At 43.5% G+C, this 25,228-nt stretch overlaps 1 protein-coding gene across 2 annotated transcripts in view; it reads left to right on the top strand.

Moving 5' to 3' along the window:
• zeb1b (zinc finger E-box binding homeobox 1b) overlaps nucleotides 1-25,228 on the top strand; it is a 189,191-nt gene that overhangs the window by 119,011 nt on the left and 44,952 nt on the right. For both annotated transcript variants that reach the window (XM_041183709.1, XM_041183710.1), the window contains exons 4-5: nucleotides 20,091-20,279; nucleotides 24,597-24,799. In XM_041183709.1, coding sequence (XP_041039643.1) covers nucleotides 20,091-20,279; nucleotides 24,597-24,799 — 392 coding nt within the window. The remainder of the gene's footprint in view (nucleotides 1-20,090; nucleotides 20,280-24,596; nucleotides 24,800-25,228) is intronic.

Below are 25,228 nucleotides of genomic sequence, written 5' to 3'. Positions count from 1 at the left end.
CATACCTTGAATGTGAAAAGTAAAAACGCACTCTTATTACAAGGTGGAGCATTGTACTCTGGTTCTCCTGCAGTTTCTAGTGCATGACTTACCTCTCTGTTCACCTTAGCCATTGCCTTGCCTTCATTTTTGAATGTGAAAATGTTCATGCAAGTACAATTTAGTAAAACTTCTGGGGAAGAGAAAAAAAACGTTTCACTTATTGGAAGAATTTTCTGTCCCATGCTTTATTCAAATTCCCAGTTATTTTCTTCACAACACACTCTAACTTGTTTTGTTGGGCTTTACTTTAGTAAGCTTAGTTTAACTTACTAAATTAGATAAATCCTTTCCAGTAATTCATTGACCTTTAACTGGACTAGTAATGACATTCTTAAGATTTATTTTATGATCATCCAAATGAGGAGTATCAAGTAAATATTGTTTCACTCATTTCAGCCACATCATTTCTAGGTCAGATATAATACTGACAGGCAAAGTAACGATCCTTCTATGCTGCCCTAACAATGGGGTTGGGGAGGGGTGTGGAATTTTCACCCCCAAAAAACAGGTGAGATGTTAAAATTTATATTTTTGATTTGTTCATGGGATATGGGTGTTGCTGGCTAGGCCAGCATTTATTGCCCATCCCTAATTGCCCATCCCTAATTGCCCATGAGAGGATGGTGGTGAGCATTGTGTTCAAAGAAAAAAGAATCCTGATTTCAACCAGCCCACCGCCATTTTTTAATGGAAGCAGGACAGGGTGGGCAGCTTACCCATTTCCAGGAAGCTACATACCTCATTTGAAATTTAACCCTGGCTTACTGAGTTTTCTGGCTTTTTGGAAATTTGCTGGCTAAAGGCAGGCAAGGACTGCTAGATCCACTTCACCTACTTGCCTCACCAGTCTGGGCATGATCAAATATTCCACTCCTGCCCCCCACCTTGCCCAATTCTTTCACTGTTTACAACTCTTCTAATCTCACCATCAATCCCCCTGCCCTGGCCCTTGTGATCTCTATGCCCTACACTGCCTCCCCCCAACCTCCGAGGCTGCACTTCTCTAAGCTAGCTAGTCACAATCTCTATAATATCTGTTGAACAAGAAGGCCATGCGTGCCAGCGGTTCTAAAAGTCACCACAACCCTTAACTACTTTCACTGGTTCCCTCCAATCTGCTACAGAGGACAACTCCCAGTTGGCAGTACATAGCTGCATTATGTAGGTCACTCACTAATGTCCTGTTTACCAGAGCTAACCAATATATCGCCTCCCCATTAATTTCAATTGGCAACATGAGAGAACTTTGATATTTACACTGTGACTTTTTTTTCCTTTGTGTCCTGATGTCACGAACAAGTTACTGTCTGAGCACCAGAACGCCAGCCAGCAAGATTCATGAATAGAAAGAACTACCACTCTGTTAATGTACATCAATTCTAGGGCCACATGAGTGGGATTATGAGTTTGTGAAAAGTACCCAGGCAGCTTTCATGATGGCTTTTATCCCACAAGACTCAATCACCCTGCACTTCCACCAACCTGACAGAATGACAAAGCATCTCCAGTCCACACATGGCTTCTGCAACACTGCCAGAAACATAGGAATACTCTATACCATGGAACCACCAGGATGGTTAAACTACTGAAGCTCAGGTGTCTCTTGGGCATCCTGACAATATGGCTCACAATAAATCTCCCATATCATAGTGGTTTGTTGAATCCTGAACAGTGTAACCAAATAGGAATATCTGCATTCGGAGGAGATGGCAGCAGCAGCAGTCCACATCAGATAAGAAAGAGTGGGGGGTGGTGAGTAGGCAAGTAACATCTTGCAGTAAGAGAGGCGAGGGATGAGTGAATTGCTGAGCAGTTCTGGTAACCTACCCATTTCCTACCCTCAAACCTTAGCAGCTCTGTGTAAATCATCCTCGTTACATACTTCACCACTCCCGTAATCCTGAATAGTTTCAATCTTTGTGAACACTTACTAGAAGCTACATATATACACACAGCATCCAGTCACCTGTAGGCAAAATGAACTTGCACCTTTTCAATCAAACAAAAGATTGGGGGATACTATTCGCTCATGCATTCTCCATGGCAACACCCTGACCAATCCAAGTCCACTTGCCAACCAATCAGCACCCTGTTTCTCATGCAGTATAAATTGTTGTTCCCTTTGAAAGTAGGTATTCATGAGCCTGTCCCGATGAGTGCAAGATGAAAAGCTTTGATAACGTGTCTCTCTCTCAGCCATGTTCAAGTTCTGTACGACCAAGCGAGTATTAAAAGAAGGTCTAAATATCTAATTTAGCCTTCGTTATACATAAAAAAAACCTTCCATTTATGAAAATATATTCAAAACATTTAATTCTCAAGTGGTTGGTCTCTTACTTAAAAAAAACTTTTTCCTAAACCCCACATCAATGATTCTTTAGTAACCTCCTTTGAGCTGTTAATCAAACTGTGAACTTGGAGCACCCTGCTGAGATAATTATAGTTTGTGGAAATCAGCCAAGCATTCATAGAGGGACCTTAGGCAATGTCAACAAATAGCTATTATAACTGCTAGAAAAGAGTTTTTTTAAACTCTGACACTGGCAGCTATGTTTCTCTTTTTTTTTAAAAAGGGCTGGACATTTAAATAACTTAACATCATGACAGTTTTACAGACTTTGTCCATCCTTCAAGAGCCTTTGTCTGCTCCATAAATTTGTGACTCCCGCACTACAGATAAGACCCTTGTTGACGTAATTGGTCTGAACAAGAGGCGATGGCATAGTGGTTTTGTCACTGGACTACTAATCCAGAGACCCAGGGTAATGGTCTGGGGACCTGGGTTCGAATGCCTCCACAACAGATTGTGAAACTTTTGAATTCAATAAAAATCTGGAATTGAAAGTTTAATGATGACCATGAAACCATTGTCAACTGTTGTAAAAACCCATCTGGTTCACTAATGTCTGTTAGGGAAGGAAATCTGCTGCCTTTACCTGGCCTGGCCTACATGTAGCTCCAGATCCACAGTAATGTGGTTGACTCTGAAATGCCTAGCAAGCCACTCAGTTGTATCAAACTACTACAAAGTTTCGAAATAGGAATGAAACCGGACGGACCACCTGGCATCGACCTAGGCATCGGGAACAACAATGGCAAACTCAGCCTTGTCAATCTCGCAAAGTCCTCCTTACTAACATCTGGGGGCTAGTGCCAAAATTGGGAGAGTTTTCTCAGGCTAGTCAAGCAACAGCCTGACATAGTCATCCTCACGGAATCATACCTTACAGATAATGTCCCAGATGCCACCATCACCATCCCTGGGTATGTCCTGTCCCACTGGCAGGACAGGCCCAGCAGAGGTGGCGGCACAGTGGTATACAGTCAGGAGGGAGTTGCCCTGGGAGTCCTTAACATTGACTCTGGACCCCATGAAGTCTCATGGCATCAGGTCAAACATGGGCAAGGAAACCTCCTCCTGATTGCTTCATACTTGCACCCCCCCCCCCCCCCCGCCCCCACCCCTCAGCTGATGACTCGTTGCTCCTCCACGTTGAACACCACATGGAGGAAGCCCTGAGCGTGACGGAATGTACTCTGGGTGGCAGACTTCACTGTCCATCACAGAGTGATTCAGTAGCACCACTACTGACCAAGCTGGCCAAGCCCTGAAGGACATAGCTGCTCGATTGAGTTTGCGGCAGGTGGCGAGGGAACCAACAAAAGGGAAAAACATGCTTGACCTCATCCTCACCAATCTGCTTGCATCTGTCCATGACAGTATTGGTAGGAATGACCACCACATAGTCGTTGTAGAAATGAAGCCCTGCCTTCACATTGAAGATACCCTCCATTGTGTTATGTGGCACTACCACTGTGCTGAATGAGATAGATTTTGAGCAGATCTAGCAACTTAAGACTGGGCATCCATGCGGCACTCTGGGCCATCAGCAGCAGAATTGCACTCGAATGTAATCTGTAACATCATGGATTGGCATATCCCCCACTCTACCATTACCATCAAGCCAGGGGATCAACCCTGATTTAGTGAAGACTGCAGGAGAGCATGCCAGCAGCAGCACCAGGCATACCTAAAAATGAGGTGTTAACCTGGTGAAGCTATAACACAGGACCACTTGTGTGTCAAACAGCATAAGCAGCAAGTGATAGACAGAGCTTAGTGATCCCACAACCAATGGATCAGATTTAAGCTCTGCAGTCCTGCCACATCCAGTCATGAATGGTACTGGACAATTAAACAACTCACTGGAGGAGGTGGCTCCACAAATACCCCCAACCACAATGTTGGGGGTGCCCAGCACATCAGTGCAAAAGATAAGGCTGAAGCATTTGCTCCAAACTTCAGCCAGAAGTGCCGAGTGGATGATCCATCTCAGCCTCCTCTGGAGGTCCCCAGCATCACAGATGTCAGTCTTCAGGCAATTCAATTCACTCCACGTGACATCAAGAAACGGCTGAAGGCACTGGATGGTGCAGAGGCTGTGGACCCTGGCAATATTCTGGCAATAGTACTGAAGACTTGTGCTCCAGAACTTGCCGCGCTCCTCATCAAGCTGTTCCAGGACAGCTGCAACACTGGCATCTACCCGGCTATGTGGAAAATTATCCAGGTTTGTCCTGTGCACACAGCAGGACAAATCCAACCTGGCCAGTTACTGCCCCATCGGTCTACTCTGGATCATCAGTAAAGTAATGAGATGGGTCTTCAACAGTGCTATCAAGCTGCACTTGCTCAGCAATAACCTGCTCACTGATGCCTAATTTTGATTCCGCCAAGGCCACTCAGCTCCTGACTTCATTACCACCTTAGTTGAAATATGGACAGAAGAGCTCAACTTGTGAAGTGAGAGTGACGGCCCTTGACACCAAGGCCACATTTGACCGAGTGTGGCATCAAGGAGCCCTAGCAAAACTGGAGTCAAATGGGAATCGGGGGGAAAACTCTGCACTGGTTGGAGTCATAACTAGCACAAAGGAAAATGATTGTGGTTGTTGGAGGTCATCCAGCTCAGCTCCATGACATCACTGCAGGAGTTCCTCAGGGTAGTGTCCTAGGTCCAAACATCTTCCTTCCATCATAAGGTCAAAAGTGGGGATGTTCGCTAATGATTGCACAATGTTCAGCACCATTCATGAATCCTCAGGCACTGAAGCAGTCCATGCCCAAATGTGGCAAGACCTGGACAATATCCAGGCTTGGGCTGACAAATGACACTAACCTTCGTGCCACACAAGTACCAGGCAATGACCATCTCCAACAAGAGAGAATCAAACCATTGGCCCTTGATGTTCAAGAGCATTGCCATCACTGAATCCGACTATCAATATCCTGGTTACCATTGACCAGAAACTGAATTGGACTAGCCAATTAAATACTGTGGCTACAAGAGCAGGTCAGAGGCTAGGAATCTTGTAACAGATAACTCACCTCCAGACTCCCCAAAGCCTGTCCACAAGACACAAGTCAGGAGTGTGATGGAATATTCCCCGCTTGCCTGAATGAGTGCAGCTTCCGCAACATTCAAGAAACTTGACACCGCCCAGGACAAGGCAGCCCACTTGACTCGCTTCACTCCCTCCTCCACTGATGCACAGTAGCAGCAGTGTGCATCATCTACAAGATGCACTGTAGGAATTCACCAAGGCTTCTTAGATTGCACCTGCTGGTTAAGGAGAATATCACAGCTGTACGACAGGAGGACACCTCGGAGGGCTCATGCAACGAGGCAATATGGGTAGACTTCTGGAATAGGAAGGGTGCAGTCCAATGTTGGGGGTTTACTATTCCCAATTGCCAGCGGGAGATTGAGGAACAGTTATGTTGGCAGATTTTGGAAAGATGTAAAAGCAATAGGGTTGCTGTGGGTGATTTTAACTTTCCCTATATTGACTGGGAATCACTTAGTGCTAGGGGTTTAGATGGTGCAGAATTTGTAAGGTGCATCCAGGAGGGCTTCCTGAGACAATATGTAGATAGTCCAACTAGGGAAGGGGCAATACTGGACCTGGTATTAGGGAATGAACCCGGCCAGGTGGTCGAAGTTTCAGTAGTGGAGCATTTCGGGAAAAGTGACCATAATTCAGTAGGTTTCAAGGTACTGGTGGATAAGGATAACAGGAGTCCCTGGGTTAAGTTGCTTAATTGGGGGAAGGCTAATTATAACAATATTAGGCAGGAAGTGAGGAATCTACACTGGAGACAGATGTTTGAGGGCAAATCAACAACTGACATGTGGAGGCCTTTCAAACATCAGTTGATAAGAATTCAGGATTGGCATGTTCCTGCTAGGATGAAGGATAAGTATGGCAAGTTTCTGGAACCTTGGATAACGAAGGATATTGTGAGGTTAGTCAAAGAGAAAAGGGAAGCATTCGTAAGGGCTAGAAGGCTGGGAACAGATGAAGCTCTTGGAGAATATAAAGAAAGTAGGAAGAAACTTAAGCAATGAGTCAGGAGGGCTAAAAGGGGTCATGAAAAGTCATTGGCAACCAGGATTAAGGAAAATTCCAAGGTCTTTTATACATATGTAAAAAGCAAGAGGGTAGCCAGGGAAAGGGTAGGCCCACTCAGGGACAGAGGTGGGAATGTGTGTGTAGAGCCAGAAGAAATGGGAGAGATACTAAATGAGTACGTCTCATCAGTATTCACCAAAGAGAAGGACTTAGCAGTCGATTTGTCTAGGGAAGAGTGTGTAGATAGCCTGGATCATGTTGAGATCAAAAGAGGTGTTAGGCATCTTGAAGAATATTAAGGTGGATAAGTCCCCAGGGCCAGATGGGATCTACCCCAGAGTACTGAGGGAGGCAAGGGAGGAGATTGCTGGGGTCTTGACAGAAATCTTTGTATCCTCACTGGCTACGGGTGAGGTCCCAGAGGACTGGAGAATGGCCAATGTTGTTCTATTGTTTAAGAAGGGTAGCAGGGATAATCCTGGAAATTACAGGCTGGTGAGCCTTACGTCAGTGGTAGGGAAATTATTGGAGAAGATTCTTCGTGACAGGATTTGCTACCATTTGGAAGCGAATGGGCGTTTTAGTGAGAGGCAACATACTTTTGTGAAGGGGAGGTCATGTCTCACTGACTTGATTGAGTTTTTCGAAGAAGTGACAAAGATGATCGACGATGGAAGGGCAGTGGATTTCAGTAAGGCCTTTGACAAGGTCCCTCATGGCAGACTGGTACAGAAGGTAAAGTCGCACGGGATCAGAAGTGAGCTGGCGAGATGGATACAGAATTGGCTTAGTCATAGAAGACAGAGGGTAGCAGTGGAAGGGTGCTTTTCTGAATGAAGAGCTGTGACTAGTGGAGTTCTGCAGGGATCAGTGCTGGGACCTTTTGCTGTTTGTAGTATACATAAATTATTTGGTGGTAAATGTAACTGGGCTAATTAGTAAGTTTGCAGACGACACTAAGATTGGAGGAGTTGCAGATAGTGAAGAGGATTGTCAAAGGATACAACAGGATATAGATTGGTTGGAGACTTGGGCGGAGAAATGGCAGATGGAGTTTAATCTGGACCAATGCGAGGTAATGCATTTTGGAAGATCTAATACAGGTAGGAATTATACAGTAAATGGCCGAACCCTTAAGTGCATCGACGGGCAGAGCGATCTGGGTGTACTGGTCCACAGGTTACTGAAAGTGGCAACACAGGTGGATAAGGTAGTCAGGAAGGCATATGGCATGCTTGCCTTCATCAGCAGGGGTATTGAGTATAAAAGCTGGGAAGTCATGCTGCAGCTGTATAGACCCTTGGTTAGGCCACACTTGGAGTTTGCGTGTAATTCTGGTCGCCACATCACCAGAAGGATATGAAGGCGTTGGAGAGGGCAGAGGAGGTTTACCAGGATGCTGCCTGGTCTGGAGGTTATTAGCTATGAGGAGAGGTTGGAGAAACTCGGATTGCTCTCATTAGAGCGACGGAGATTGAGGGGCGACTTGATAGAAGTTTACAAAATTATGAGTGGCATGGACAGAGTAGATAGTCAGAAGCTTTTTCCCAGGGTGGAAGAGTCAATTACTATGGGACATAGATTCATGGTAAGAGGAGAAAACTTTAGAGGAGATGTGCGGAGCAAGTTTTTTTACACAGAGGGTAGTGAGTGTCTGGAATTCGCTGCCAGAGGAGGTGGTGGAAGCAGGTACGATAGTGGTGTTTAAGAGGCAGCTTGACAAATACATGAATAGGATGGGAATAAAGGGATACGGACCCCGGAAGTGCAAAATGTTTTAGTTTGACAGGCAATATGATCGGCACAGGCTTGGAGAGCTGAAGGGCCTGTTCCTGCGTTGTACTTTTACCATCTAGAAGGACAAGGGCAGCAGATAGATAGGAACACCATCACCTGGAAGTTCCTCTCCAAGTCACTCACCATCCTGACTTGGAAATATATTGCCATTCCTTTACTGTTGCTGGGTCAAAATCCTGGAACTCCCTAACAAGAGCACTGTGGGTGTATTTGTACCACATGGACTGCAGCGGTTCAAGAAGGCAGTTCACCACCAACTTCTGAAGGACAATTAGAGATGGACAATAAATGCTTGCCAGCCGGCCAGTGAAACCCACATCCCCTCAATGAATTTTTAAAAAAAACTTAACAGGGCCATCTGAACTGAGTTCATGTTTCCCCACTTGAGAGTTACTCTTCGCCCTCTTCCCCTACCTGTAGAACTTGGATTTGTTGGAAATGGGGATAGTGCATCTGCATCCAGGTCCTGCCTGCCTTTTTGGATCAAAATCTGGCCTACAGTTTCCAGAGGTTGGTTGGTAAATGAGTAGGGGAATGCAGAGGCCAGGATTGGAACATTAGTGTTTTGGTTGGGTTGTAGATTGAATCATAGGAAAATTAGGCTGCAGAAAGAGGCCATTCAGGTCATTGTGTCTGGAAGAGATTACAAAGATATGAAAGAGTGAGGCCACGCAGGGATCTGAACATTCCTGTGAGATACTCCCCTAATGGATTGAAGGCTGCTATTCCTTGTGATGCGATGTATTCTAGGCACTCTCCCTCTGAGGGGCCATCTTGGCTTCTGCATCAATGCAGCCTGGCCCAGCATGCAGTCATCGTGACAGCCATTGGTTGAAAGAGGTGGAAGGAGGGGAGATGGTGGACTAAGGAGCAGACGTGCTGATGTCTTTAGAGGGCAACAAGTACTATTCGCGTAGAGCTGGAGCTCATCATTTCTATGTAACCTTAAGACCATAAGACACAGGAGCAGAAGTAGGCCATTCAGCCTGTCGTGTGTGCTCTGCCATTAAATGAGATCATGGCTGATAATCCTCAACTCCACTTTCCTGCCTTGTCCCCATAACCCTTTATTCCCTTACAGATTATAAATCTGCCTGTGTCAGCCTTGAATATACTTAACAACCCAGCCTCTACAGCCCTCTGTGGTAAAGAATTCCACAGCTTCACTACCCTCAGAAGAAATTCTTCCTAGTCTCTGTTTTAAATGGGTGCCCCTTACTCTGAAATTATGCCCTCTGGTCCCAGACTCTCCCACAAGGGGAAACAACCTCTCAGCATCTACCTTGTCAAGCACCTGAAGGATCTTAGATGTTTAAATAAGGTTACCTCTAATTCTTCTCAACTCCAGTGAGGATAGGCCCAACCGACTCTGGATCAACCAAGTGAACCTTCTGTGAACTGCCTCCAACGGCAGTATAGCTTCCCTTAGGTAAGGCGAGCAAAACTTTTCACTGTTCCAGGAGTGGTCTAATTAGTGCCTTGTATAGTTTTAGCAAGACTTCACTAATTTTATACACCATCCTCTTTGAAATAAAGGCCAACATTCCATTTGCCTTCCCTATTATATGCTGAACTTGTATGCCAGCTTTTCATGATTCACGCACGAGAACCCCCAATCCCTCTGTACTGCAGCTTTCTGCAGTCTTTCTCCATTTAAATAATATTCAGCTCCTCTATTCTTCCTGCCGAAGTGCATAATCTCACATTTTCCCACACTATATTCCATCTGCCAAGTTTTTGCCCGCTCTGTCTGTATCCCTCTGTAGACTCCTTGTATCATCCTCACTCCTTGCCTTCCCACCTATTTTTTGTGCCATCCGTGAACTTGGTGATAGTACATTCATTTTCCCCATCCAAGCCATTCATATACATTGTAAATAATTGTGGCCTCAGCACTGATCCCTGTGGCACTCTAGTTACAGGTTGCCAGCCTGAAAATGCCCCCCTTATCCCAACTCTGTCTTCTATTACAAAAACAGAATTACCTGGAAAAACTCAGCAGGTCTGGCAGCATCGGCGGAGAAGAAAAGAGTTGACGTTTCGAGTCCTCATGACCCTTCGACAGAACATAATTCTGTTTTTGTTTTGGATTTCCAGCATCCGCAGTTTTTTTTGTTTTTATCTCTGTCTTCTATTAGTTAGCTAATCCTCTATCCAATGCTAATATACTACCCCCAACACCATGGGGTCTTATTAAGTAGCCTTATGTGCAGTACTGTACCTTTTTGGAAATCCAAACATATTACATCTACTGGTTCCCCTTTACCTATTCTCCCTGTTACCTCCTCAAAGAATTCTAAAAAATTTGTCAGACATGATTTCCCCTTTGTGAAGCCATGCTGACTCTGCTTGACTATATTGGCCCATAACTTCCCCGGTCCCTAGCGTCGCATTTGGGGGGTACTCCAAAGATGTGCTGGGGAATCCCTCTGGCGGGTTCCCAGTTAATGGTTTGCTTGGCAATTGCCCAGACGTGCACGCTTCCTCTGGACAATTGCTCTACGCTGGGAATCATCTGAAAATGCAATTTAAATTGCAAACTTTGGATACTACTACCAATAGTAAGCCAGAAAAGTTAGAAGAATTAAAGCCTCTTCCAACTTGTGAGAAACGACCATAAAGAGCCAGACCGACCCCACGGGACTCCTCCCCCCAACTTGGACTCTCCACCCAACCTTGGGATCCTCCTGGATGACCGACCCTCGGACACCCCCAAGTCCCAAATCCTATCCACTTACCTTAGACACTTACTTTAGACACTTACTTTCTACTGACATGTCCCAGGCCCTTTAAAATTACTTGCTTTACAGCAGCTAGTGCTGTAAAAAGGGGCCGTGGCCTACTTGAATATGCTGGATCTAGACTTTGCTGGGGCCTGCGAGGAGTCTTTTGATGCAGGCCCTAAGCAGCTTAATAACGTTAACGGAATTGTTAATATTATTTTCAAGACCTGGCAAACAGGTATGTGTCTCTTCTAGTTTCTGCGAGCCAGCACTTTCCAACCCTAGTCAGAGGTTACAGTCCATTATGTGTTTCCATTGTCCTGATCCCCAGGTTGGATCCACAACATATTGTTCTAGGAAACTGTCCTGAATACACTCTTGCTCATGGCTACATCTGCCAATTTGATTTTTCCAATCTACATGAAGATTAAAGTCACTCATGATTAATGTACTGCCTTTATTGCATGCCCTCATTATCTCCTGATTTATTCTCTGTCCTACAGTATAGCTGTTGTTAGGAGGCCTATAGACTACTCCCACCAGTGTCGTCTTCCCCTCATTATATCTGACGTCCCCCCGTACGGATTCTACATCTTCCGATCGAAGATCATTTCTCACTATCGTACTTATTCCATCTCATACTAACAAAGCTATCTTACCACCCTTTCCTTCCTGCCTCTCCTGTTTAAAAAGTCACATACCCTTGGATATTTAGTTCCCAGCTTTGATCTTCTTGTAACCATTACTCCATAATGGGTATAAGATCATATGCACTAACCTCCTATTTGTGCTGTTAATTCATTTATTTTGTTACAAAAACTGTGTGTATTTAAGTAAAGATTAATTTTGCCTTTTTCCCACTTTTTTCCTCCTTTGACCTCATTTGCTGCTTTTTTTAATGTTTGTACATTCTCTGCCACTTGCTATCAGACTCTGGCTATCATTACCTAAATAGCTGACCTGCAATGCTGCCATATCCTTTTGTTTTGTAAGCCTACGTATCCTCTCTTCAGAAACACATCCCCCACCGCCCCCCACCCAATTTGGTTTAAAGCCCTTGCTACAGCCCTAGTTATTTGATTCGCCAGGGCATTGGTCCCAGCACGGCTCAAGTGAAGCCCATCCCATGAGAACGGCTCTCTTCTACCCAGGACTGGCGCCAGTGCCCCATGAACTGAAACCCATTCCTCTCACACCAACCTTGGAGCTATGCATTTAACTCCTTGACTTTATTTACCCTATGCCAGTTTGCCATGGCTCAGGTAGTAATCCCAAGATTATTATCTTGTAGGTTCTGCTTTTTAATTCAGCTCCTAACTGTTCAAATTCTTTCAGCAGAACCTCCTTTCTAGTCCTATCAATGCCGTTGTTACCAAATGTGGAAGATGGCAACTGGATCCCTTCCCTCCTATTCAAAGTTCTCCTCCAGCCCTGAGGAGATATCCTTAACCCTGGCACTGGATAGGCAACGCAGTCTTTGGGACTCGTGCTCATGGCTGCAGAGAACTGTATCTATCCTCCTAATTGTACTTGTCACCTACCACTACCATGTTCCTATTTCTTTCCCCCACTCGAATGGCTTCCTGTACGTTGCTGTGGTCAGTTTACACATCCTCCCTGCAGTCCCCATTCTTGTTCAGATAGCTTGCAAGAACCTCGTAACTGTTGGACAGTTGCAGGGGCTGAGGCTTCTCGAATACTGTCCCATATCTGCTCACCTGCAGTCACCCCTTCTTGTCCCTGATCACAGACCAAATTTGAATTACCTAATCTGAGGGATGTGACTGCCTCCTGGAGCAAAATGTCCAGCTAACTTTCCCCCTCCCTGATGTGGCGCAATGTCTGCAGCTTAGGCTCCAGTTCCTCAACTCTGATCTGAAGTTCCTCGAGCTGCAAACACTTACTACAGATGTGTTCGCTCTGGATCACCTTGTTGTCCAGCCGCACCCACATGCTGCAGCTGCAACACATCACATGTCCTGCCAACACTGTTGTATTTTATTTAACTTATTAATTAATTACTCTAGTATCCCCGCTCTTTATACTTTATTGTAATTAATTTTTTTTACACCAATATTGATCTTAAACTGAATAAGTTATTTTTAAGAAAAAGAGAGGGAAAAATAGACTAGAGACCTAAACACAAACTAGACTAAAGATCTTACTTTTACTTTAAAGACTAGAAATACTCACCAATCCTCCTCACCAATCAGCTGCTTTCCCTGCACTCGCGTCACGTTGTGGCTCGTGACGTCACTCCGCCGCTGGTCTCATTGCAGGTAGGCCTCTCAATCCATGCCTTTTAACCCCTCCTACTCACCTTTCGCTCAGAATATACTATTTTGAACCTTAGGAATAGAATAAACCTTTATCACTTAGCAGATACTCACCAATTAACCACTACTTCTCCTGTAGCCAAGCAAGAATCAATTCCTAGAGGCTGAAAAGGTTTAGGCAAAAGCAATCAAACATCTCTTTCCCTTCCCCCGCTTAACCCCCTGAAGCACTCAACTCCGGCACTCTATTGTAAGTCGCACTAATTTGGCTACTTATATCTGTTCCAAACCCTCAAGGCCTAGCTCAGTCACTTAATGAGAATAGATTGCAGAAGATGAGCCCCTATCTATTTAGCTCACCAATTTGTCCAAGAATTTCACTTGTCTCTTCAGAGTGTGCACAGCAGATGCTTGAACTTTCACAAAGGCTGATGACATTGTTTCCTGTTGTGTCATCCTACCTGTAGAATCCCTAGAGGTGGATATGCTCCCCAGGGTAGACTGCGAATGCTAATGCCATACAACGCAATGTCATACAACATAATACCGCACAAGCAGGAAAAGAACCGCTATGCAGTTGCAGTGTATTGCTGATTCTAGGTCAGCATTCTAACATTTGGTTTAATGCGAAAGCTAGGTGTTTTTCTTTTATTTTCATGGCTGGTCCTCTGAAGTCCTCATGTCTATGCTACTCATGAGAGTTAGGAGTGTATTTTTTTCACCTCTGCTGAACATTGCCCTGGTCTTGCTGGCAAGAATGACCCAAGGAAATAGAAAAGGAACAAAAGTTAGAATGGCAGTGAAAAGTTGGACATTAGAAGGCACCAGCCAAGAGAATGCAGCTTCAAGTAGTAAAGATTGCTGCATATTTTGAGTGAAATGAACGAATGCAAGTGATTTGGAGACTCCTGATTGGAAACACCACCGTGTTCTCGGACCACATTAACCATGACTCTGCCTGGGCTAATGTCCTCAGGCCGCCTCTTCTGTGTGAATGATGGAGATATTAAGAACTTCTCCACATGTCTTGGTTGTCTCCCTACAGAAATGACCTGTTGAGAAGATTGGTGGAGGTGTGTTGGGCTTTAATGGCTATGTTAAGACATGTAGCACAAGCAAAAAGAGGGGATAATAAATGTAAAGGGTAACGTGTAATGTGGTGAGGAAGGAGTAGTGAGAGCAGTTGGTGGTTTTGCAAATGGTAATGTGCTTGAACAGAATACTCTTAGTATGTGACGAAACAAGAGTTAAGGAAGAGTTGACTGTGTTAGAAATGAATGAGTTGAGTCTGTCTATGTGATTATATGCTGAAGGATGTGATGAAGCGAAGAGAATGGTAGGGTGTGTGCTGTTGAGAGTGATAGACTCTTGCTGCTTTTGAGAGGTAATTAAAACTCTGCCCACATTGAAACCGGATCCTGAGAGTGAGAATGCTGACACTGATCCTACCCGGTTAGCCAGCTTTGTCCAACTTTGCTAGGGAGTGGCCCTGAAGATTTTCATGCAGGATCTAGAGAACAATTGTCTTTCCATTTCCTTTAGAAGGCATTGGAAATCCTGGGGACGACCTTTCAACTCATTTTACCATTGAAAAATCATTCGTATAACATTGAAATCTGGCATCAGGGAATGCAGCCTGAAATAGGCTTCATAAGGTGCTCTGGAAATGGCACAGACAAAATAAGTATGTTGTCCATTCTCAACGTGATCGAATGAGCTGTCCATCAATCACCTTAGAAAGAGATGCTGGAATTAAAATTGCCAAGGCCTCACGCTGGCAAGGTTACAACTTGCTAATTATCCCACAACTCTATACACCTTAGAAGTTAAAATTCAGTGTGGCCTAAAAGTATTGACGCTAATCTGTTGCTTTCCCACTTTCCCCAGTTTAAATATTTAAATTTATTTCTCTTTCGAAGCCAGCCAGCTGACCTTTCTCGAGGGCAGTAGTGTGCCACTGAATATATAATCTGTAATCTTGCCACACGTTTTTGGAATCAGCCAAGGATATTAAATTGGATTCACAAAACAATTTTTCAGCAATGGAAGCAGAAAATGCTGGAAAAACTCCGCATGTCTGGCAGCATCTGTGAAGAGAGAGGAACAGAGTTAATGGGTGGAATTTTTCCATCCCTATTGATGGCGGGTGTGAGTGGACAATATGGTGGTAAGGCCAAAATCAGTTTCACGATGTCGTGAAACCAGTTTGTGATCGTCTGCTCCACCTGTGTAATGTCGGGCCGTCTTTCCCGCTGCCGTATGTCAGGAACGTCATTTTAATACATTGCATCTAATTATAAGACCAGCTCGCCGGAATCATCCCCCAGTGCTGAATCATCCGGGTACTCACTGACATGCTTCACAACTGTACATAAGTGACGTGCACCTGGTAAGCTGCACTTCGCTTGGGACTTTGAGGTTGTTTGCCTACCTTGCTTTGGGCAGCGTTCATGGTCATCAGCGCCAGGGTTTGCAGGCAGCACCACATCACTTTTAGGGGGGTTCATGAGCAGGTCTCTACCTACCAGACCAGCCGTAAGGCAAGGGTGGCTTTTCAATGGCTGCAGGGCAAGAGCTGTACTGGGGAAGGGGGGTGCCCCACGGTATGTGTGGAGACACATGTTGATCTGTGCAAGTGGCCTCAAGATGGCGAGGAGGCAGTCTCCAAATGTGATGAGGCCAGATGCACATGTGAGGATGTGTGCAAGAGAGTGAGTGGTGATGACCTTTGAGCTGGCAGCAAGTGAAATGCCAGTAAATATGTGATGACCTCGAGTGAGAGTTTAGAATGATAAGATGGTTGCCTTACCCTGTAACAAATGAAATCATCCTTTCATCCTTTTTCTGCACTGGCTGGCTGACCTGTGTGCAGCATTGGCGCTGACCATCTCTTCCATCACCTCCCAAGTCGGAGTGCTGATAGGTTCCTGCAGCCAGAGCAGGGATGGAGGCGTTGAGAAGTGTGTGCACGGCTGCAGTTCAAATATAGCGCCCTGCATGAGGAAGCAGCAAGGTAATGATGTGGCGGGCAATTTGGAGGCCGCCCGCCAGAGAGACTGCGTGCTTCCTGAGGCTGCATAATTAATGAGGTGGGAATGGGACAATATGACACGAAAACCCGCCATTGCAGCCTGCGGGTAAATGACTTTTTTTCCGTCGGCTGCCACACTTTGTGCAAATCAGGGATGATTCCACCCAAGATTGAGAGTCCAATATGAGTAGTCTTTGGAACTTGCTGATTGTTGCAGAATTTTCTGTTTTTAATCAGATTTCTAGCATCCACAGTGGTTGCTCTTCCAATTTTTCAGCACCTCACTAGAAGGAGGGGAAAAAAATAAATGAATTTAAAAAGAACACTTGTTGCTCTTACAGATGTCTCTAGGAGCTAAGTGACTTGCTGCCTGTTTTCCCTTTAGGTTTGATTGCTGAGAAATTGCTGTAAACCCAGTTTAACTTTTGTGCTTATTCAAGACTAACATTGTGTACAAAATATTTTCCACTGGCCAAACAACAAAGTTTCAGTTGTGTACAATTTTCCTGTGACATGCCTGAGAATGCAAACTTTCACTTCCTTCAGTTTGGCTGCAAGTTTAAATAAAACGTCATTGGCTACTCTCAGAATGAATTATGCAAGTCCTGGTTTAACAGTCCTGGGATGAAATAATTGACCCTGATAGCAGTTTGAAATAAGCCGTGAGCTGCAACATTCCACAAGCTGACTCATCTGACATAAATGCACATTCTCATTACTTGCATCCTGTGGCTTTTTTTAAAAAAAAATTGACTTTACTCAGACACACAACACTTGAACATTTAGGAAAGAGCTATGTTCACTATGAAGAACAAATGATCTAAAATCCCAAGATATTTTGGCTACTGGTTTTTGCTTTTTTGAAAAAAAAGTCATGGTGCAGATTCCTACTTAAAATTTGAGTACAGCACATACACTTCCTGTAACTGCATTTCAAAATTTGATACGCATTGTATTGCTCCCATAATGGTCCCTTTAAAAGGAAGGATTTGTTTTTAAATAGTGACGTGGTCAAAGGAAGTTGAGACATCAGGAAAGAATCCCAATTCCCCTCTGTGTAGTCCCATGAGCTCTTTAACAACAACAGAACATAGCAGTAGGAACCAGATTTAATATTTTAGCTGAGCATATCACCTTCAGCATTGCAATGTTCTCTCAGTACTGCACTTAAGTATCTCCTAGATAATATGCTTAAATTCTTGAGTGGGGTTCGAAACTACAAAGCAGGAATGTTACTACTTGGCTAAGCATTTAGACACGTATCAATTAAAACCAACGCAAATACAAAAAATGCTGGAATGATTCAGCAGGTCTGATGGCATGTGTGGAGAGAAAGATGGAGTTACAGTTTTGAGTCCGTATGACTCTCCTTCAGAGCTAAGAGAAGCAAAAATATGGTGTTTAAGGGCGGTGGAGCAGGTGAAGCTGGATAGAAGGTGGAGGCAAAGGAAAGATAGCCAAAGGTGTCATAAACAAAAGGTCAAAGGGGTGTTGATGGTGGTGGTACTGGCTAAAGGAGGTTCTAATGGTAACATAAAGGATAGAAAGTAGATTGAGATAATGGCTGGACAAGGATAAGCACTCTGAAAGAACAACATGAGCAAGTGACAGATGGCACTAGTGGGCGTGCGGTGGGAGGAGTGGCCGATGGTGGGGAAAAAAGATCGAAACTAGGCTAAAAGGTGGGGATAAAACAATAAAAGTGAAAATAATTTTTTAAAATAATATAATAAAAATAAGGGTTAAAAAATGAATATGGGAAAAAAGGGGATCAAAAAGGGGTGGGGATGGAGGAGAGTATTCATGGTCTGAAGCTGTTGAACTCAATGTTAAGTCTGGAAGGCTGTATAGTGCCTAATCAGATGATGAGGTGCTGTCCCTCCAGTTTGCATTGAGCTTCACTGGAACATTGCAGCAGGCCAAGGATAGACATGAGAGCAGGATGGTCTGTTGAAATGGCAAGTGACAGGATGGCCTGGGTCATGCTTGCGGACAGACCGAAGGTGTTCCACAAAACAGTCACCAAGTCTGCATTTGGTTTCTCCAGTGGTAGAGGAGGCCACATTGGGAGCAGCGGATGCAGTAGACCAAATTGAGCAAAGTGCAAGTGTTGAAAGGAGTGTTTGGGCCTTTGGACAGTGAGGAGGCGAAAGTAAAGGAGCAGATGTTGCACCTTCTGCGATTGCATGGGAAGGTGTCATGGGAGGGGGTTGAGGTGTTGGGGATAATGGGGGAGTGGACCAGGGTGTCCTGGAGGTAACGGTCCCTATGGAATGTCAAAAAGGGGTGGGGGGGTGAAGGGAAGACGTGTTTGGTGGTGGCATCATGTTGGAGTTGGCGGAAATGGTGGAGGAGGATGATCCTTTGAATGTTGAGGCTGGTGGGGTGAAAAGTGAGGACAAGAGGGACCCTTTCATGGTTCTGGGAGGGAGAGGAAGGTGTGACAGCAGAGGTGTGGTAGATGGGTCAGGCACGGTTGAGGGCCCTGTCAACCATTGTGGGTAGGAAACTTCAGTTAAGGAAGGCATATCAGAAGCTCTGTTTTGGAACATGGCATCATCGGAACAGATGCGACGGAGGCAAAGGAACTGAGAGAATGGGATGGAGTCCTTACAGGAAGCAGGGTGTGAGGAGCTGTAGTCGAGGTAGTTGTGGGAGTCGGTGGGGCTTGTAATGAATATTGGTGGACAGTCTGTCACCAGAAATTGAGACAGAGAAGTCAAGGAAGGAAAGGGAAGTGTCGGAGATTCCATGCGAAAGTGATGGAGATGTGGAAATTGGAAGCAAAATTGATAAATTTTCCCAGTTCCAGACGAGAGCATGAAGTGGCACCGAGAAAAAAGTTGTGGGAGGGGGCCTGAGTAGGCCTACCCATAGCTACACCTTTTATTTGGAGGAAATGAAACAAATTTATGGAGAAATTGTTCAGTGAGAGAACAAGTTCAGCCAAATGGAGGAAAGTGATGGTGGATGGGGATTATTTGGGCCTCTGTTCAAGGGAGAAATGGAGAGCCCTCAGACCGTCCTGGTGGGGGATGGTGGTATAGAGGGATTAGACATCCATGGTGAAGAGAAGGCGGTTAAGGCCAGGGAACTGGAAATTGTTGATATGGTGTAAGGTATTAGAGGAATCGCAGATGTAGGTGGGAAGAGACTGGACAAGGGGAGAGAGAACGGAGTCAAGATAGGAAGAAATGAGTGCTGTGGGGCAGGAACAGGCTGACATGATCGGTCTACCGGAACAGTCCTGTTTGTGTATTTTGGGAAGGAGATAGAAGCGGACTGTCCGAGGTTGGGAGACTGAGGTTGGAAGCTATGGAGGAAAGATCTCCAGAGGAGATTCGGTCGGTTACAGTCCTGGAAACATCTTTCTTTATGACATCTTTGGCAATCTCTTCTTTGCCACCACCTATCGCTGGCCTTCTATCCAGCTTCACCTGCTCCACCCCCTTTAAACAGTATAAATTTCATCACATTTTTACTTAGTAGAGTCATACGGACTTGAAACTGTAACACTGTCTTTCTCTCCACAGATGCTGAGTTTTTCCAGCATTCTTTGTTTTTGTTTCAGATTTCCAGCATCTGCAATATTTTACCTTTATCAATTAAAACCAAATGCTTTTAATTATAAAATCACATTTTATGCATAGAAGTTGACCATTGTGTCTGGCAAGTGTGAATTATAATTGGTTTAATTAAGTATAATTTTGAAAGTTTGTATACATATAGAAGAACTTCCAAAAGGTTTGTAAAATTATTTTATTTTGGGACTATGCCGTTCAATAACTTGGAATACTTTTTTGATAGCTAATGAAGAAGGCTGTGATTCCGATGGCGAGAACTGCTTTCATGATTCTACTGCAGGAGATGAGCAGGGTCATGATCCAAATGTTCAAGAATACCTTCAGCAAGGAGACACAGCTGTCATTTTCCCTGAAGCACCAGAGGAACAGCATAGACGAGGCACACCAGAAGCTTGTGGACAAGAAGAAAATGGTAACTTTTTTCCAAATTAACTATTGATTCTAAAGCATGAAATTTCTTTGAAGATGGTTTAGAATATCTTCTAAAAGGCAAGATTTGTTGTAGTTTATTTTTAACTTCATGTGGTTCATGGCTATACAAAACTATGCACAGCAGTAAAATAAATAGTCAAACCTTATACTGAATGAATGATGTACCACTGCTATGCACATATGTTAATAAACTACATAATATGCACAATATAACAAATAGTGTGACTATTTGAAGGCAAGATAAATTTAGTGTTGAAGAAACTGACCTTTAATATCTTGGATAGAGGAGTTGTATTATTGATAACCAGTCCCTCCTACCCCTGAAACCTGATGCATAGCTATACTCATGTACTACTCATGATTGCTTGCCCCCTTTGCATCACACTCTTCACTCAATTTTTGGCAGCAGAACTTGTAGCTATTCTGGCTCTGCACTCTGAAACACTGCCCCTAAACCTCTCTGCACTACCTTGCTTCTCTTTCAAAGGCCTTCTCAAAACTTTTATCCTCAATCTCTATTTGAGTCACCACTCCTACTCTTTATTGCTCCATTTCCCTGCCTCTGGTTACTTTCACCCCCAAAAGCACTTTGAGACAAAGAAGTACCGGTTGTTAACACACAGTTAATGTTCAATACTGATAAGTGTGTTCTATATAGCTTGTACACCATGTCACCTATGTTTTTTTTGTATACCAGTGATAATTTAAAGGTACAGTGTAAAAGGATTTATGAGCTTAAGTTGCCTTTGAAAACCATTTGAGACATGATTTTCCTTACAACTGGTCAGATCTGTGATTTTTCTTTTGATTTGGTTCATGCTTTGATTATTTATCGATCATATTAGACAGCATTTCTCTAGTTCTTCAGTTTTTTTCCTATTAAAATCCTCCCAAAAGTTAAATGTGCCAGAGGAAAATAAATTCTGAAGTTGTTTCACTCATCCACAAAATAAGAACTAAGTGAAAAATTTTAGAGGTTATATTGTGAATGAGCAAAACACAACATTGAGAAAACAAATACAAAAGCAAAATACTGCAGTTGCTAGAAATTTGAAATAAAAACACAATATCCTGGAAATATCCAGGAGGTCAGGCGACATCTGTGGAGAGAGAGTGAATTTCAGGCCAGTTCCAATGAAAGGTCATTGACCTGAAATGTCAATTCTCGTTCCTCTCCACAGATGCTGCTTGTCCTGCTGAGTATTACTGGCATTTGTTGTTTTTAATTCAAATTTTACTCATCACACTTTGAATTGAATTAACACTGTTCAACTCAGCCTGCTGAACCTGAGGCTCATCCTTATCCCTGAATATCCTTGCCCAAGTATAGCTGAGCCATGCCTTGTGCTGCTTTAAATGTGTTGCTCAATTGCATCAAATCCCTTTTGCACCTGTAAATAAAATGTACTTGCACACTCAGGTCAGCACTTCTCTTGGATGTCCCCAAAATGCTGGGCAAGATAGGGAGATCCAACCCACAGCAGAAAATTCTCAAAATTGAACAAAGTGAAATGCATATCCAAATCAGTTAGTCATTTTACAGTGAAAAAGATTGGTGAAGTTGTATTGTTTAATCCAGAAGCAGATAAGTTAATTGCAGCTGTTTCTGCTGTAAAAGATGAAGATATTTCTTTCCTATTCTGGTGAGCAATACCGTAGAGCATCCACTGTATAAAATTAAAGTCTTTACATTTGGCATCTGAAGTTTTGCATTCAGAATGTCATTTCTGTGAATTCTGATTCTATGGTCAGGATTTCCCACTCAGTGAGCGGGGGGCGGGGCCCACTCGCTGACATGTAAAATGACGCAGGATGACAACAGGCAGAACTCCCAATGTCACCCCACCTCATTTCAATTTTCAGGTAGGCGGGGGCTCAGCAGAATCAGCTGTGCACCCACCAACCTGTCAATGGCCAATTGAGGCCATTGACAAAATAGCTAGTAATTAATGGACCTGCCTGTCCAACCTTAAGGTTAGCGGGCAGGCTGGGAGCCATGGCGGGCTTAAGAAAAAGCATGAAACCTCATCCATGGGTGGGATGAGGTTTCAGTTAGTTTTTAAACTTTTTAATAAAATTGACAATGAAAGTGATGGACATGTCCCAACTCATTTGACAGTGTCACATGAGGGGATATGTCAGGGAAATTTATATCTTCCGTTTTTAAAATTTTTTCAGACAGGAGCCGATCTCCCTGAAGCAGCATTTAGCTCAGCACGTGAAAGAGCGCACTCTCGGCTCAGGGAATCCACCCCCCCCCCCCTCACCCACACAGGGAACGCATAGCGCTTCCTTGCTGATGCCACACTGGGCCGGCCTTAATTGGCCGGCCCATGTAAAATGGCGGTGTGCCCCCAATTGGGGGCACCGATCGGAGGCACCCCTCCGCGCACTCACTCCTAAACTCTTTCTCCCCCACCCCCCATCCCCAACAGTGGGAAAATTCTGCCCTATGAATACGTCACATCTTAATTTTCTGATTTGTAAAATTTAAAAACAATTTTCCCAAAGACAGCCATTGTTAGGAAATCAGCTGAGGAGGATAAAAACTCTCTGAACCACCCAGTCATATCCTTGTTTCCCACATCCCTGGCACTATTAAATTGGCAAAACCCTATTTTTCTCTCAAGATAAAGTTTTTTTTTTGTAATTCTCTGCTGTGCTACCTGGTTGAGAATGGGACCACACCAAACATTAGAAAATATGCTACAGACCCCATAGGAACAATGCCACAGGAGATTAACTAGTGACCAGAAAAAGCATTATTTTTTATTCCAGAAGCTATGTAACAGCTGCTATGACATGGCAGGTGATGTAAACCAGGCGGACAAAATCCACAAGGGAAACTTGGCCATGCTATCACAGTGGTTTTGCGATTTGTATTTATTACGAGAAGATATGTGCACTAAATTCAGAAGTAATGCGTCCACTAACACCTTTAATTTCTAAAACACTTAATAAGAAAAGAAAAGCTTTCCAACACATAAGATTACAGTTACTTAATACTATAAAAAAAACCCCAAAATTCTTAATTAACCTGACTCCCAAATACACACCCTCTTTAAGGCAACAGTCCAAAATAGATTTTAAATTTAAATCGGCAATCCAGCAAGCTTACCACAGTGCCCACTTGACAGTGGAATTCCAAAGGCATTTCCCCAACTTTGGTTACTGGACACAGCAGATTTCTACAAAAATGGTTAGAGGCATTTTTCCCCCCAAGGCTGTTTTACACAGCCCTTTTGGATCTTACGTGGCCCCCCAACATAGCTTTCTATCCTTATTTATATATGTTTCTCTCTCTTTAATCTGTAAATTCTATTGTTCTACATGTCTTTGGAAATTCACTTTTCCCGTAACATATAAATCTTTCATGTTGCCAGTATGGTCAGTACCTTTGGGAAAAATAAACATACTGCTTGGCCTTGCTTATCTTGTTAGTTGTAAACATCCTTTCACTCCTTTAAAAGCTGAACAGCCCCTTCACTTGTCTAAAAATGCAAATTTCCTTCACACCCTATATCATCCATGTTTACTCATTAGCATTTCAAATGCCTTTTGCACCTACTTTTTTTTGATAGTTTCAACCTTGCAGTCTATCTGACTCCAATTCAATTAAATCGCACAGAACCATACACACTCGCACTCTCAAACCTGCTTTACAATAAACCACAATAATATTATGAAAAATATAATAGTTTCATGACACAGCAAAAGCAAAACTTGTACATAAACAAATCATCTATGTTAAACTGAATGAGTACAAGGCAAAGATACAACTATGCATAAATATTGTAACTCCTGGATTGAACTCGGATACTACATTCAATTAAATCAATCAGCTAAAGCTGCATTTGCTCCTTCAAATACAGAAATGTGTTTCCTGCAGTATTCTGAAATTGATTCTGTTACTAACAATACCCTATCCTCCTTGGGCTTGCAACCGTTGGACAAAATCCATACAAGCTGTAATTTGTTTTTTTGCAATATATGCATACAAGCTAAAATGTAACTAGCATTGTTTTCTTTTGACTGGGAAATAGAAAAGGAAAATTGGGCATGATCCATGTTTGCAGGTGGCTTCTATGCAGGTATTTGAACGGATGTATGTATAATATGTCTAAAATCTACAACACCATAGGGAAAATAATGATAATTGTGTTAGCCTGCTTTTTTTTTAATGAGTTTTAGTTATTTTGAGAATATGATTTTAGACCAAAGCCTAATATTGACCAGTGCCATCTTACGAATAATTTAAAATTGAGTATTTACTTGGATATTATTTCATGCTTTTTAGGAACCTCTGATGCTTTTGCTCAGCTGCTTACCTGCCCATATTGCGATAGAGGCTACAAGCGCTTGACTTCACTAAAAGAGCACATTAAGTGTCGCCATGAAAAGAATGAGGACAACTTCAGCTGCTCCCTTTGCAGCTACACTTTTGCCTATAGGACACAACTGGATCGTCACATGGCTTCACATAAGTCAGGGCGAGATCAGGTAAAACTAAGAAAAGTTAAAATATTTCTGTGCCTGTCATAATAGTAATCATCTGTATCAGTCCTGTTGTTGTTAAGACACTGGGCATTTTCACTTCCATAACTGGAGATGTTTAATTTTGCTGTGGGATGTTTTATTTTCCTATCTCCACCTTTGCCTTGGTCCATTTTGCTGGCATCCTCATCCATGCTTTTGTTACCTCCAGACTCGAACATTCAAATACTCTCCTGCCTAGTTTCCCAGCTTTCACCCTCTGTAAAGTTCAGCTCATCCAAGATTCTGCTGCTTGTCCCTTAATTTTCACCAATTCCTGTTGACCCATCACCCCTCTACTTACTGAACGGCATTGGCTTCCAGTTTGGCAATGCCTTGAATTCAAAATTCTCATCCTTGAGTTTAAGCCACACGATAACACATGTTTGTCACCTC

The sequence above is a fragment of the Carcharodon carcharias genome, chromosome 3 (genome assembly GCF_017639515.1).
Source record: "Carcharodon carcharias isolate sCarCar2 chromosome 3, sCarCar2.pri, whole genome shotgun sequence".
Lineage (NCBI taxonomy): Eukaryota > Metazoa > Chordata > Chondrichthyes > Lamniformes > Lamnidae > Carcharodon > Carcharodon carcharias.
Note: the sequence above shows the minus strand (reverse complement) of the source record. Positions and strands in the feature narration are given on the sequence as shown.